We start from the raw sequence: 16,947 nt of genomic DNA on the forward strand, positions 1-16,947 counted from the left end.
CGTGGTCACTTCAGGATCTTCCATGGCGATGCATTTCCAAAGGTTATCGTCCGGATAGCGGACATCGCGGACTTTCTCAAAGATTCGAGGCAGTCCGTTGCGCCTTGGAGCGAACCCTTTAGAAATATCTAAAACCTACCAATCAGGATTCAGCATTCCAAGTATATCCCTCCCTGCGTCTCGACAGAGAAAAGGGAAGAAAATGCATCGACGATGCAACTTTCCATTTTTTAGAAAATCAGACTCACAAGGAAACATTCCCAAGTGTCCGCCCCCGATCTTATTGATTTCCATATATGTTGAAGAACCCAAAAATCTAAGAGACACGTGTTTTTTTATATCTGCAATGGTCCACATTTAAGGGGTGAAACAACCCCCCAAAGTTAGGCGAAAATTCAGTTTTTATAATAATTTTCGTAGAAGTAGTGGAGGGGTTTTGACGAAACTTGGTATAAACGTATTCCGTATAAGGATGGTGAAAGCACAATATTGTCCAGCAATGCTACACCCCCCCAAGGGGGTGAACTACCCTTCAGGCGACATTTTTTTGTAATATGTAATAAACGAGCACTCCTACTTAAGTTCCACTTACGAAATGTGATTGCTCACAAAAAATAAAGAATCCGTGTTTTTTTGCTTTTTACCAATAAACATTTACACATCGGTTGTAAACAATGAATGTAGGTGGTATACGGGTATATTCCGAGTAGCTTTATTGGTTTATATCGTGACCAATTCATTGTACATAAATCTTGTGAACGTGCTAATTCCATGCTAAAACCCCCCTCGGAGCGTCCATATTCGCATAGTAAACTTTCAAACGATTTGAAGCACCCGACATAAAGATATTTCATAAACGATTGACCCCTCCGATGCCACTTTCATATCATCTGGGTCAGCACCCGTACATCTTTGAAAAAGAACATTTCCAATGCATCCACTGCAGATTACCAAAAAGCACGCTAATGACGTATAAAGGCTCGCACACATTATGCCGAGGCACATCGCATTTCAAAAATCCGCCCAGAATCGATGTCATGAATTTTATATGGACCATCGCATATTATAGACGGAATATTGCGATGCACTGCGGCCCGCCCCATCTGTAATGTGCGCGAGCCTTAAAATGCATAAAGATAGTAAAAATGTCGTTCGATTCATAAATGCACGGTCTGTGCTGGTAGCCTTTGTTAAAAGATGTATCAATCAAGTGGCAATGATTTCACTTTGAAGGTCTTAAAGACTTAATTGGCAGTGCAGGCCGTGAAGTCGACCCGCTTCTGTAATTAATTCCAGATGAAATTGCTGAAAGAGACGAAAAAGAAACGGCAAGAACATCGCGACCAAGGTTCAGCAACCTGTCGGTCGCGGTGTAGTTGAGAAAGAAAGCGGGAAATTCATAAATAATCGAAGCACCGCAGCACGACGGTGGTTTCCGCATGAAATATTGATCGAGCGACGAGAACGATGCGGCTCATAATGAATACAGGGAATCACCTCTCTCTCTCTGTCTCTCCCTCTTTCGCTCGCCCCAACCAACCAGCTCCGGTTAATGATATTTTTCTTCTTCTCCTCCTCCCTCTCAACATCTACTCCGCCGCAATTATTCTTCGAGCATACGATACAATCGATCACCGTCTTCGATCTTTTTTATCGGTTCCCTCGATCGTCCGAAACCAATTATATCCTTCATTCAATTAACATTTCCGTAAGATTCTAAAGACAGGAACGAAAGAGTCTGGAATACCCAACGCTGGTATTGTTAACAGTGACTTGGGATTTTGTATTAAATAAGAAGCTTGGGAAAACGACGGGATGACTTATAAGAATTTTTAATTTGATAAAATGTAACATTTTTGTCCTTTAACGACAACTCAAAAGTGTATTTAACATCTTATGTAATTTAAGATGTTTCGAACAATATGTATTGCTAATAATTGGAAGCATAGGTTCCTTCCGAGGTAAAGATTAATTTAGACGCTAAATATCGAACGATAACAGATTGTTGCTTCGCTTCTTGCAGATTCTTTCACGTAAAGGTCGTAAAATATTTTAACCGTTTGATAAAATCTTCCAGATGAAATAAATTCTGTTTGTATATTTTTAATCCTCGGTAAACGTCAAAAGTTATCAGATACTAACGATTAAAATACGGATATCAAAACATTCGATATATTACAATAATGATAACAAAATAATTCTGGTCCCTCTCTTACCGTCATCTATATTTTATCTTCCCTGATACAATTTGTGCAACATTTGACTGCAATAACAACATAATAAATTTACCAACGTATTTCATGTAACATATGTATATTGTTATGTGATTTCCTACGTAAAAGTTTACACGCTGATGCTCTCACGTTGACGTTGGACCTAGGTGCCATTTTTCGGTAAAAACCTATTTCCCCTTTCCTTTCTTGAGATTTGACCACGTAAAGTGTTCTAAACTCAACGAAGGAATCGCAAAAGACAAAATGCGGCATTCGTGAAGCAATCGTCGATCTAAATAAGTCTCTTGCCCTTCGAAATTTCTTCTCGTACACTGTAACTCATTGGATCTCAACGAAGAACCCGAATGTATAAATTACTATTATAATAAATTGTACTTTACCGTGAGTGTGTAAAGAAATTCATAACAATATACAATTAAAAAAATATGATCATGGTAATTATAACATACCTACTAATATGTTATGGATACTTACAATTGATTCATACTCGTCATAATGATGAGCGAAACAACATTCACGCGGTGCAGCTCTCTCCAATTTCTGTACTTAGCACTTTGTCCCTCTCCGTTTACCTTCGAGCCTGCTAGAAATAATTAACACATTCGCGATCGGCAAATTTTTTCCGTTTCAAATACTGAGTACCGGCGAAAATAATGAAGTTCTGAAACTGGTTGCCACCAACTTGTATCGTGTATCGTTATGGACGTGACTCACGTCAGCGGCAATCAGGAATAGAATTTAAAATGACGTGAATTCACGTCAGCGGCAACCAGGAATAGAATTTAAAATGACGTGAATTCACGTCAGCGGCAATCAGGAATAGAATTTAAAATGACGTGAATTCACGTCAGTGGCAACCAGGAATAGAACTTGAAAAGACGGGAATTCACGTCAGTAGCAACCAGGAATAGAACTTGAAAAGACGGGAATTCACGTCAGTGGCAACCAGGAATGGAACTTGAAAAGACGTGAATTCATGTCAGTGACAACCAGGAATGGAACTTGAAAAGACGTGAATTCACGTCAATGGCAACCAGGAATAGAACTTGAAAATACGTGAATTCACGTCAGTGGCAACCAGGAATGAAACTTGAAAAGATGTGAATTCATGTCAGTGACAACCAGGAATGGAACTTGAAAAGACGTGAATTCACGTCAGTGGCAACCAGGAATAGAACTTGAAAAGACGTGAATTCACGTCAGTGGCAACCAGGAATAGAACTTGAAAAGACGTGAATTCACGTCAGCGGTCGCGAATGTGTTAATAAAGTAATCAATATAATTAGCACGCGTTGGTCGCAAGCCGCGGAATCGGCAGTATTCACAAATCGGCCCCTCCACGCGCTCTCCCAGCCGAAGAAAGTCGCATTTTCTATTTATTTTTACAAATACATTTACTCTTCTACTCGAAAGAATTTACATCTACGAGTATATAAGGGAGGCCGGGGCAAGTTATCCTACGGGGTAAATTAACCAATGTTTAACAACTTTTATTTTATAACTTAACATCATTCTCGATTTCACCTTACATTCTTAATCGTGTCCCACTCTTTTGTTGACACATAACATATTTGTTTGAAACGTTCTTTATTTATTACAAATAAAACATTAAAACTGCAATGATTAGTAAATTTGTTTAATCCTTTTTTCCTTATTTTTTTTGTGAAGTATACGACTTTCTGTCTTTTTGAGAATATGACATACCAAAATAGCATCTGTTAGCACGTACTATGTATACTTTTTCATGAAATAATGTACCGTTTTTCAATACGCCTTCGATTGTTATTATTTGTGACTGTTTGTGATTATCCGCCAACTACAACGTAAAAAATATGCTCTAACAACTTTTCAGAACACCTTTATTTTGCTTGAGCAAATCATGAAAAAATCTAAGAAATAAATTATTACGTATTTATAAATGTATATTTTGTTACTACTAGTAATGAGAAAAAAATTTGTAATTACTGCACTTTGTTATTTTAAATTTTGTGTGAATTTCGTGTGGATCTCATGCCGGGTTAATTTACCCTAACCAATAGGTCAACTTGCCCCGTATGCGTAAATAACGTTTTCTTTAATTTCTTGTAAAAGATTAAAGAAACTTGGACTGCAATTATTGTACCTGAATGTATGGTCTACACTTCGGAGTATAATATATTCGAAAATTTTCATTGTCTCGGTCACAATTAAATATTATTTACAAATTTGGTCAATTTGCCCCGGTCTCTCCTATAAAATTAATATTTTGTATTTGGAAGTAAATGTTTGAACCAAAGCTCAAGTCTTTGAAATGGAAGCATTGAATGTATTAAATAAAAGTCAGGATTAAAGTACTTAAAGTGAAACAATTACTATTCGCAATTTTGTTTACTTCAAACCCATTTTCGATTAGCATTGACTAACTTGAAAGATGGATTTAATTTGTAAAATTTAATATCGAGTCGAGTCAGTTCTCTTTTTTCAGTTATTTCATACACTACCCAGATAGACAAAGTAATGCAAAATTTGCATCAAATTTGTCTCATAAAAGATCATGAAATGAACCTCAAGGGTGTCGCGTATGAGTCCACATTTGGAACTCGTATCTGCAGGACACAATATCGAACCAAAAATACTTCAATATAAAACAAAATTAAGTACATGCAATGTCTCAATGTTAATCTACATATGAGCCGCTCAGTGCACACATTGATTAACTCCATAAAACAAAAAGTTGAGAAATGCGAGGAAGTAATGTAGATTCTTTTTTAAAATTCCTATTATAATATAACTTCAAATATATAATATAGAATACATAAATACAGTTATAGTTTTCATCTAACGGTATATAAAATTAGTAAGAAAGAATAGCCAAAAAATAATCGTCTGCATTTTATATCGACAAATGTTTTTGCAGGTATTAAATTTCCTCCCCTATTTCTGTATGCCAAACCTTTTGTTCCGTTATGCTTTTGTAAATTTCGTGCCCATTTATCAGGATTACGACTTCTTTTCCTCCCAATCGATGTGTTTGTTGGGGAATTTGTACCGTTGCAATCAGATGAATCCGAGAAACACGATAAACGTCTTCTTGCAGCAGACTTTCTACCGATAAATCGTATTGAAGAATCATCCCTGCTTTCCACATCCACATTATTATTAGTTTCACTCATCTTGATTATAACGGTATAATATTTAGTTCTTTAAAAACAATCAGGGAGTAATGTTGAAAAGACCAAAAAATATATAGTCCGTGTAATATTGGTGAAGTATACGGTAACATTCAGCGTGAGAGATCACTGTTATACTAACTACCGTCTGCATTGCGCTTCTTTCTATCCGTTTGCTGATGCGATTTTATTACTCATATTGTTGAAAGGGGGAAAGCATCTTCGGCTGTTTAAAAAAAAAAAGCGTCGATGTACGGCCGCAATAGATAATCCAATAATACTATACTGCCAGGTATTCGTCTACGATTTACATTAGAGGATGGAGTTAATCAAAATGGCTTCTGAAATAAATTACTTATTATTCAATGCCCAAACAAATTTTGCCGTTTAATGGTGTTAAACTCTATTAATCAGGAAAGATATTATAAATATAAAAAGTTATCACTATACCAAGTGCTTTGACACTTAAATTTAAAATTTTTCAAAAAGTGGAGTTAGTCGATGTGTGCACTGAGCGGCTCATATGTACAGCTAAATTTATCTCACGTATTGCCGATAAACAATTGCAGCGCCTGTAGCTCATATTTGAGCCACGGGGTAACGAATTTATCGCAAATTATTGTTCATATTTATTGCTTAATATGCGCACATATATCGCAGACGTTTCATGCAGCAAATGGTTTGCAAATTATTTGTATATCAATTTTCCTCATCGTATGATGATCATGAATTTCTATTTGGGTACTTTCTCTTATTTTGGAAAATTTTCGGATGTCGCATTTCTCTCAAGTTCCCACCTCCTCTCAACGATCTGATATTTTTACATGCGCATATGTCGGCGAAAATGAAATTTTAATTCTTACGTAAATTTCAATGAAAAAAATGTTTAACCATGCTCTTCGAACTTGTTACACGTGATTCGCATATTTTTCTGCACATTTATAACGCGCTTAGATAAAACTTGGCGAATAAAAAGAATGGACATCTTTAACATTACTATATCAACTATATTACATATTATACATATTTCATAACATATAACCAAAACAGGCCATAAGGCTGGATAACCCTTCCTTTATGATCGGTGAACATTTTCCGTATAACCGAGTTTTCCGTGACTCCAGAAAAGTTAAAAATCGCTACAATAACTAAACAAAATGTCAAACTATTGGCATATGTCCGTTTTGTAATATTTGCTACTTTTCCCTGGAAAAAAAGTATACTATAAATCTTATTGCATAGTGTGATATAAAATGCTTTTGGAAAATAGCCAGGATACATTGAGAAAGCATATATGATTACAGCAAATGTTAAAATGACATACGGTAACTGATTCCATTGTTAAAATGTTAAAATGACAAACGGTAACTGATTCCATTTTATATGATTACGAGGAATCGTTGCGTACTCCGTATCTTTGATGACAGACCTACAAGAAGAACAACTTAAGGTGAAGTGAAACCCCCTTCAAATCAGTCGATTCGAATACAACACTTTTTTTTAAGGGTATTGGACCAAACGGTTCGAAACTTTGACACATGACTCGTGATCATCTGTTCTTTTGTCGTGACACATTCAAAATTTGGATTTTTTGAAAAAATTTGTTAACTTAGCCCAGACCAGAACCAAAATGGCGTCGAGCTCTAATATTTCGATCAACATACAATTATCGAAGGCTCCGATGTGAGAATCAAAAGGGTCAGGACAATTTTACGACAATATAGAACACTCTGGTTGTTACGTTCGTAAGAAAAATGCTTGTAGTAATTAGAGTACATAGTTACAACTTCACGAGACCTCGTACCATCCTAGGAATTTTGACTTTTTCCGCGTTCTCACGGTGTGCATTTGGCCGCCAAATGTTGTTTGCCTTTGTGCGAAGAAACCGAACTTTCGCAAAGGGTTGGGTAAACAAGACCATAAAGAATACCCTCGGACGGTACGTGATCTTACAAAGGCATGGTCAGGCTGTACTCGATCTGGCTACCCTTTTGCTACCCTCGCTGCCGAGGTCGTGGGAGGCGATTTTTTGGGCATCTCCGCCAACGAACCAATCACGTAAAATTTAGAACAAATGTGTATCCCTTCCACAACGCGGCAACATTTTCTGAGGTACCGCGAGTCCTTGCGTGTCTCCAAAAAGGACACTCTGCTTTTTACAACGAACGAAGGAAGTCCTCGATTCTCAACTAGAACAACGTAACGCGAAGCTGCATCCCTCCGCACGCTTTATCCCAGTAGAAGTCTGGTATAAAAACAATTAATCAGAACTACTAGGAGCTGTTCGTCTTCTAGCGTGCAGTGCAAAGAAGACTGGTAGTCGATAAACTCGCATTTGAACGGGATAAAGGCAAAAAACGTGTTGTATGCGCTTCTATGCTAAAAGGATGGTAATACGAGGTCTCGAAGTAAACATTTAATTGACCTGGAAATCACAGATGGCGCAGGGGATGCCTCTGCAGTCAATTAGGACTCCAGAAAGCACGAATCCAGAGGGTTTCTGGAGTTTTACTTCGATTTCTTTATAATTATTGTACGAAAACGACAGGTGGAGTATGCCATTTGGTACAATACCCAATATAATTCGACACAGCTGTCAATATAAAAACCAACGTCGGCAACGTAGGCATTTAGAAAAATCTTTATGGACGTTGATCAAGTTCCTCGACGTGTTTCACTTCACCTTAATGATTTCATGTTCTCCGTGTCGAGCGTCATTCACCGGGACACCATCAACAGGAGCAGGCCATGTTCCGTTTCCATGTGGATATCTATATCTAATCGATTCGATGACGTTGAACGACTGTAGGAAAACGTTTGCTTGTTGTTTCAGGGCGACCTTTTCGGCGGTTTAAACGGCGGCCTACAGGATGGATTACTCTCGAGGGCGGAAGCTTTAGCCGCGGATTTGGGGAAACATAACGCGGGCACCCCGATGCCTTTGAAGCATGATCCCGTCTCGGTTTACCATCACGGTGCTCACATGCCGGCCCCCCACCCAAACAATCGGCCACATCACCAGGTACAATCACACCTCTTTGTGAGTCTGCATTGATGACATCTTATTCCCTAGTTGATATACCCCGGTACGCCAACCCCAATGCGTAGAAGATTACGATGCGTGCCTTAACATAAGCTAGGCGTTCTTTTCTTCTCTTACGTACAAAGTCGAGACTTATGCTTCGCAAATAATTGCCTAATGATTTCCATACAAATTGAAAAAGAAAAAATTAGTCACGAGAAAACAACGGAATGTCGACAGAGAAATTAATCACTTAAACTGTGACCGTTTATTGATAGGGATGTAATTGCTTCCGGGGAACATAATGTTCTTCACCCGTACTTGTATGCAAGAATTTATAACTTGTTGCAATTTATAATTTCGACGAGTTTTACATTCTTCTAATCTGGGAAATTGATGCATTTATATTAACACTTAAATGACCGCATATTATTTCCCGTAAGGTTACTCTGAGACCGGCGAAAAGAGATGCAAACGAGAAATCTCGTGTTAAAGTATGTATAGGGATTAACATATTGAGTTCCGCTGATTTAGACCTATATTACGATGGGCCTATGCTCGCATCTCCAAATCCTTTTTAATTTATGCTGAATTAATGAAACTTTCCTTACGGTTTTCTTCTTCAGGGCTTCCGTTGCGAGATCATGTGAATTTACTTTTGTGATCATGCGGTAGGTATCTCCACGATCGTAGAGAAAAATTTCGAACAAATAGGTACCATCTCATGGTGCTGATACGAAATGATAGAAACGCTTCCATTAGAAAACATTGTATCGTTTTGGACTAATTGCATGAAACGGATGCTGAACCGATGTGAATCGGTCGCGGGTAAAACATTTCTAAGTTCACAAGAATCCTTGCAGCCACCCTGGAACTTCATATAAGTAATAAGTAACTCTTCATATAAGTAATTCCGGCACAAATAAATTCAATCCAACTTTATCGCTTTATAATACCGCCTGTGTAAAATAAACGCTAATTTTTATACTTTGTTTTCAACATATAACACTTTTAAAATATCTTCTCGGATAATTACTTATTAACAAATTTATTCCTTCCAAATGGTGGTTTATCGGTAACTTTACTAATTCAAAGAAATTACATTTTTGTAATGTTTTTCAACACGTTTTCTGTATTATAGTGCTCTTATAAAGAAAATTTAAATATTACTCGAGCGATTCTCGTATGAGTCTCTCGTGAATATATGAAATACATCGAATAAACGAATTCCCGGTAGACAAGTTTCCTCGACACGTGTCTGCCTAGTCGATGAACATTAGAAGGGAAGACGATTTATTTGTAAGCACCCCTGCTGGAGGTATTAAATGGACAGTATTGTTCTCGCAATCATGAGGTTTAAGGGCGCTCACCGCTCTAGCGATTTTGCAGGGCCTCACGGGGACAACGATTCCGAACGTATTTCTAAACCGATCGAGCTTAACGAGTGCTCATATCGAAGATGAAACGTTGACCTGTGTTTATATGGGAGCGATTTTCGATAAGTGGTCATTTTCATATAAAAAGTGCAACGACATAATTTCAATGCCCTTTTACCTAGGAAGGAGGTGCTCGATCGAAAATCGCTCCCATGTAAACACACGTCAACGTTTTATCTTTAAAACGAGCACTCGTTGAGCTCGATCGGTTGAGAAATACGCTCAAAATCGTTGTCCCCGTGGAGCACCTTTTTCAGGATTTTCGAGTTTCTCGCGAGGAATTTGGGCATTCCTTGGCAACTGTTGCCGACTCTAGGCGGAGCGTCAAACTGGCGTGTGCAGGCGGCTGGGTATCACCCACGTTTCGGCGCCTAGTCCAGAGGCGTCTAGCCGTTGCGTGAGTCCTAAACGTGCAAAATACGCACACATTTTTCGTCCGTTGTTAAACATCGCCCGTTATGCGTCGCGTCTTTCTCATTCGAGCGAGAAAGTACGTTTTGGTTACCTCCCACCGAATTCGATGCTGATGCCATCTAGCGGTGGAAGTCATCGTTCCCACTTTGCTGGTGAACGCCGTTAACGAGTGCTTATAATGAAGATGAAATGTTGACCTGTGTTTATATGGGAGCGATTTTCGATAAGTGGTCATTTTCATATAAAAAAGTGCAACGACATAATTTCAATGCCCTTTTATCTAGGAAGGAGGTGCTCGATCGAAAATCGCTCCCATATAAACACACGTCAACGTTTTATCTTTAAAACGAGCACTCGTTGAGATCAATCGGTTGAGAAATACGCTCAAAATCGTTGTCCCCGTGGAGCACCTTTTTCAGGATTTTCGAGTTTCTCGCGAGAAATTTGGGCATTCCTTGGCAACTGTTGCTGACTCTAGGCGGAGCGTCAAACTGACGTGTGCGGGCGGCCAGGAGTCACACACGTTTCGGCGCCTAGTCCAGAGGCGTCTAGCCGTTGCGTGAGTCCTATACGTGCGAAATACGCACACATTTTTCGCCCGTTGTCAAACATCGCCCATTATGCGTCGCGTCTCCCTCATCCGAGCGAGAAAGTACGTTTTGGTTACCTCCTACCGAATTCGATGCTGATGCCATCTAGCGGTGGAAGTCATCGTCCCCACTTTGGTGGTGAACGCCGTTAAGTTTTCCTGCACGATACATCTCCTTTTAAATTGATAATACAAGGAGCTTCAGAAATAAAAATTTAATTTCCATTCTCTGTTATGCTAAATCAAATCGTTCCTATTAATTTCCGTAAATATAGATCCCCTGAAAACACCTTTGGTGTACACAAATTTAGCCAAATACATTTATCTTTATTCAATTAATTGCAAAAATAGCTCAAATCAGCTATTTTTTTGCCAGATATAGTAAAACATTCATTCCATTAAAATCTTAGCTAAAATTTGTGTGCCAATGTCACGGTATATTTGGTTTCACGTATGTTGTATGTACAAGAATTTTCTGCATCCTCAAACCAAAGACAAATATTAAAACTATATTGAAAAAAATAAAAAAATGAGAAACTAAACTTGAAAATATTATTTTATTTGTCGAGAACCAAAATGATCATATGCTAGGAGTATTCCTCTGGTGCTCGCCAAATAAAATATCATTTCAAATTTAGTTTCTAAGTATTTTATTTGTTTCGATATAGTTTTCAATATTTGTCTTCGGTTAGAGGATGCAGAGAATCTTGTACATACAACATACGTGAAACAAAATATACTGTGACATTCGGCAAAAAGATTTTAGCTGAGACTTTAATGGAATGAATGTTCTACTATATTTAGCAAAAATAGCTGATCTGAGCTTTTCACGGGAAGGGAGCAATATGAGTTATTTTTGCAATTATGTGAATGATATATTATTTGGCATATTCGATCCGCCATTTTGACTTTGAAATTCGCACTCTGTTGTCATATTTGAATTCAGCGATTCCAAGATTCTAGAGAAATCTTTTTTTTTTATAAAAATCAAATCAGTCTGAAATTTTTTGTCTGCCATATTGGGTGCGCCATTTTGAATATTGAAATTATATTATCGGACTTAGCTTCGGCGGTCTCAAGAACACCAGGAAACCGTTTTTCTATAAAAATTGAATGAGTTTAAGGCTGGGATGGGTATAGTTCCTTTTCATTCCGCGCGAGGCGGTGTCGCATGTTGGGTGCCCAAAAACTATACGACAGTCCACCTATCATGTCCGTGCGAAAAAAGTAGCCTGTGACTGGGGCGACGACGATGATAATAACAGAACCACGATTCTGACAGTACTTAAAAACTTTACGATGCTAAATCTTCAGGTAGGTACTGGCGATCGGTGTCAGGTAAATTTTAAAAAATTCCTGATTTTTTACTTAATTTTTTAGCTGATTAGACGTTTATTTCTTATTCAATAGTAATGTAGAGAGTAGACTCCCATTTACCCCACTCCTGAAATGTCGATCCTTAGCGTGTAGAACTCTGTAGCATCTCGTTCGAGCTCAAGCGCGCAGGGGGCGTTTCTCTCAGCACACGACGCTATTAGATTCTTGCTCAAAAATGAATTTGGCTCGAAACTCAACCGAGTTTCTCGATGTCTAGGAAAAAGTAATTTTAGGAACTCTCGGAACACGACGCTGTGAGTTCTCGCTCAAAAATGTATTTGGCTCGAAACTCTACCGAGTTTCTTGACAGGACCCTTAGAATTAGATAAAGGACTTTAAATCATTAACGCAAATAATGAACCAATTCAATTGACGCTTCCTTAATTAAAAATGAAATAAAATTTGAGTTGTGTATAAATGTAATAAATAAAAAAATCTCCACTATATTCAACGCATGAATAAAGTCGTACATTTTGATATTCTGGGTGAAAATGACGTTCAGTAGTTATATTTAAATTATATTCCGTGAAAAATGCTTTAACGTTAATAGCGCAAGTTAATTCTTAAATATATATATATTGTTTCGAAGTTTTATAAATAAGTAAATAAAAAGAAAATTTCAAACTTGGTTTGGCGACACATGCTGTCACTGGAATTAATGTCTTTTTCCTCGAAATGAAGCAACAAAAAAAGAAATGACGGCCCAAAAGATCACAGGATAAAAATGATTTTTACTGATTTCGAACTTCTTGTGTTTAGAAAATATTAATACTACACTTAATAGAGTTATGATACGTTTACTAGATCTAGATGTTGAGCAATTAAGGGCGGGTAAAGAGTTAAATATTGTCATGATCTTTATTTCACGTGGGGGGAAACTGTACGGAACATAGTTCATTTAGAAAGGTACCCTCCATTTTTAATTTCTATTTTACCTACTAAAATTATAAATTCTAAATAAAAGAATGGAGTAATTATCTTTGTAACGAGAGTCGAGCATCAATTAAAATTTAAAAAAAATTTACTTATAACGATAAGTGCTGTTTTCTCTTATTATTTTTTAATTTCTACCCATATATTTTGAAGGGAATTCTGTTACAGCCTTTTAGTCAAAAGTTTCAAAAGATAAAAATATGCCTGCACATGAACGTACGCATACCCAATGAGATAGTAATTAAAAGCAATTTTTAAGCTATAACGTGGTCAAAGAGAATATATGATTTTTTGAAATGAGAGATAGTATATTCATCGGTACTGTACGTCCTCAAAATTCGGAATTGAAATTTCCCATTTCGGTACCCTTCCATTAAAGTAACGTATAAATTTTACTTATTGCAGTCGAATCGCTGATGGGGAAATTGAAATTATTGAAGAAATTATTTTTTCAAGGGAGAGCAGACCCCTGCAAATCCGTTTTTTTAGTAACGTTTAAACACGACGAGATTGAACACAATGTACTACTTACTAAAACCGTCATGAAGACGTGCGGGGCGACATCAATGTTTTTACCCTGCATATACATACAAGCCCAGTTAATGAAATTTCAATTAGTTTTTAAACAAAAGCCCACCAGCGGTATTGCAAAGCACCCTGGACTAAAGGTGCCATACATCTTACAATGTAACTCTGGTAGTTTGTATACGAATAAACTGAAGCAAAGAAAAATAAAACTAGATAAAAGAGTTATTCACTACGGGCGACTGCGACCCCATCCACGTTTCAGAGTCCAGGCAGAAATATATTGTGGCGGGAAATGACGTCCACATTGTAAAAGGGATACATTTCTACAAAAAAATAAATTACTTCACGATTGATCGCCCGGAAAAGAGCAAACGGCGAGACAAATGTTTGCCAACGTTAGCGGGAGCAATCAGCAAAAGAACGATCATGCAAAAACGGTTTTAGTTCTTCCCTTCGTACGAGGACGCGTTTCTCAAGGATAATTTTCGGAATTATCTCTGACGACTCTTCCCCGAAAGTTCAGAAAATGTCTAACATTCGTTAAGGTGAAGTGAAACACGTCGAGGAACTTGCTCGACGACGATAAAGAAGATTTTTCTAAATGCCTACGTTGCCGACGTTCGTTTTTATATTGACAGCTGTGTCGAATTATATTCCACATTGTACAAAATGGCATACTCCACCTGTCGTTTTCGTACAATAAATATCAAGAAATCGAAGTAAAACTCCCGAAATCCTCCGGATTCATGCTTTCTGGGGCCCTAATTGACTGCAGAGGGCCCCCTACGCCATCTGTGATTTCCAGGTGAATTAAATTTTCACTATGAGACCTCGTATTCTCATGGTTTTAGCATAGAAGGGCATACAACACTTTTTTTGCCCTTATCCCGTTAAAATGCGAGTTTATCGATTACCAGAGTATTCTAAATTGTCGTAAAATTGTCCTGACCCTTTCGTTTCTCATATCAGAGCCTTCGATAATTGTATATTGATCGAAATATGAGAGCTCGACGCCATTTTGGTTCTGGTCTGGGCTAAATTAAAAAATTTTTTCCAAAAATCCAAATTTTGAATGTGTCAGGACAATTCTTAGATGATCACGAGTGATGTGTCAAAGTTTCGGACAGTTTGGTCTAATACCCTTAAGAAAAAGTGTTGTATTCGAATTGACTGATTTGAAAGGGGTTTCACTCCACCTTAAATCGAACAACCGTCGACGAAAATCCCATGGAAAAGTTAGGGAAAATAATGCCCATAAATTTGAAGATAGGCAATTCCATTGGGAACTAGAGCCATGAATTGCAAGTTGCAAAGTTGACGTAGGGCGGAACGTGACGTAACTTTCACCGAATTCCCCATGAAGCGGTGTCCCGAGGATTTCCCAACAGGACAGGTTAACTCGATGCGGGAACGACCCGGGAAGGGGGTTTATTTGTAAGCATCCTCGTCGGTCGTTAAATGGGCGTCTCGGACCCCAGGATCGTTCGGACTCACAGATGGCCGGGCAGTAAGTGGCGCATAAACTCCGTTTTTATTCGCGACGGTGACGAATTCAATAACGTGGCTTGTCCGCGGTCGTGGTGGTCCCCGGACCCCAGGCGTTGCGCGTTACGTCCACGGACGCGTGTAACGAGTTTCGTATGGGAGAGCGGGAGTGGCTAACCCTACCCTCGGTGTCGGCGTAATGATGAAATATTGCAGGAGTCTCTGGGGCTCGGCCCGAATGCCGCCTCACCCCTTGCACCCCTTGCACCCCTTGCTCCCCTTGCTCCCCTTGCTCCCCTTGCTCCCGGCGCCGCCCTCGCTCCGGTGGCGTCCACCACCGATCGCTCGAATCATTCGGGCTCACCTCCGGGGAACTACTTCCAAGGACCAAACTTCTTGCCCGTCCTTCTTTGACCAGCGGATTTATTGCCTCTGGTGAAATATTTCAACTCCGTCATTGTTAACCCTTTCGTTACCTTGGACGAGATATCTCGCGACCCGATACTGGCCGATCAACGCTTTTGACGAGATATCTCGCGACCCGATANCGGAATCGTTGTCCCCGTGAGGCCCTGCAAAATCGCTAGAGTGGTGAGCGCCCTTAAGGTATTTTGCTCAATTTTTGTCGTGACGTTGTATTTACTGCAACTAATCATAGTTTCGCCTCCTTTTTGAGAAAGATCTTTGATTGCGCTATGTTGCCGTATGTCGGTCCTTATTCCTCATACGGCGCAACGTAATTGCCTCGTTCAAGGTTGCCTCAACGTAACTAATACGATGGCACATAGAGAAAAGTATAAGGTACTACATATCTGCTAGACGGAACGGCACTTCACAAAACTTTGTGATAAACAACTTGAACGCTGCAGCCAAATTTTATAAAATGCCCTCGGAAATATTTCTTATCGATCTCAGTTTACCCTGAGCTCCTTCGGAGCCCTGGCAATACCCCTGATGTACTCTTCTTTGTTCTCCTAACTTGCAGAGAGAGCCACGAATATTGCACTTTTGCAATATGGTTAAAAATAAGCATGGGCCTTATTACCCAAAGTTACTTTATTTCTTATATTCCGTAGAAATCGTGTAATTATAATAAATGTAGCTTCGAAAACGAGTTTTCAGAATAATCCAACGGAATTCACGGTAGCGGTATTCAACAATTCTAAGTACGACTTGGTCGGAAATTGGATGGACACTTTTTATCGAACTGTCCCTATTCTCGTCGCACTTATGAATACTTATCGACGCTGCTGCTCTCAGGGGCAAGCGATTGAAATATGATTTAAAATTTCTTCAATCGTTCCCACTGAACACTGTTATATAACTGTTATGTAAATGTTACGTCTTCGAAGCTAACGTGTTATGTAGCATAAAAGTAACATGGAAGTTAGATGTTTCTTATTATTTCCCCCTCAATAAGGTAACATGTTATGTAACATGTTATATCAGTGTTATAAGTTCAGTGACCTTAAAATAATATTAATTTTTCAAACATTTAATAAAAAATAATGCAATTTTATAAAGAATTATGAAATTTTTTATTTTGTATCATTTTGTGACACTTGGTAATAATTAGGTATTATATAATAAATCAGACTTTAAACGAAGTTATATGAATCATAAACCATGATTTTATTTAAAGACTATGATTTCATTCGACTAGCAAACAGTTACTGATAATGTGTATGCGAGTACGAATTAAAATCACTTTTTTCATACGAGTAGTAAACAAAATATGATATATAATAATCTTATGACATTTGACGATGAATTATGACAA

At 38.3% G+C, this 16,947-nt stretch overlaps 1 protein-coding gene across 1 annotated transcript in view; it reads left to right on the top strand.

Annotated features, from left to right (window-relative positions):
• The window catches only part of LOC105696166 (inhibitory POU protein), a 46,879-nt gene that overhangs the window by 15,521 nt on the left and 14,411 nt on the right, over nucleotides 1–16,947 (top strand). Inside the window, exon 2 of the mRNA XM_012418404.1 lies at nucleotides 8,217–8,405. Within this exon, the coding sequence (XP_012273827.1) occupies nucleotides 8,217–8,405 (189 nt within the window). The remainder of the gene's footprint in view (nucleotides 1–8,216; nucleotides 8,406–16,947) is intronic.

Source organism: Orussus abietinus, unplaced genomic scaffold (genome assembly GCF_000612105.2).
Source record: "Orussus abietinus isolate OABI.00-Male unplaced genomic scaffold, Oabi_2.0 scaffold248, whole genome shotgun sequence".
Taxonomy (NCBI): Eukaryota; Metazoa; Arthropoda; class Insecta; order Hymenoptera; family Orussidae; genus Orussus; species Orussus abietinus.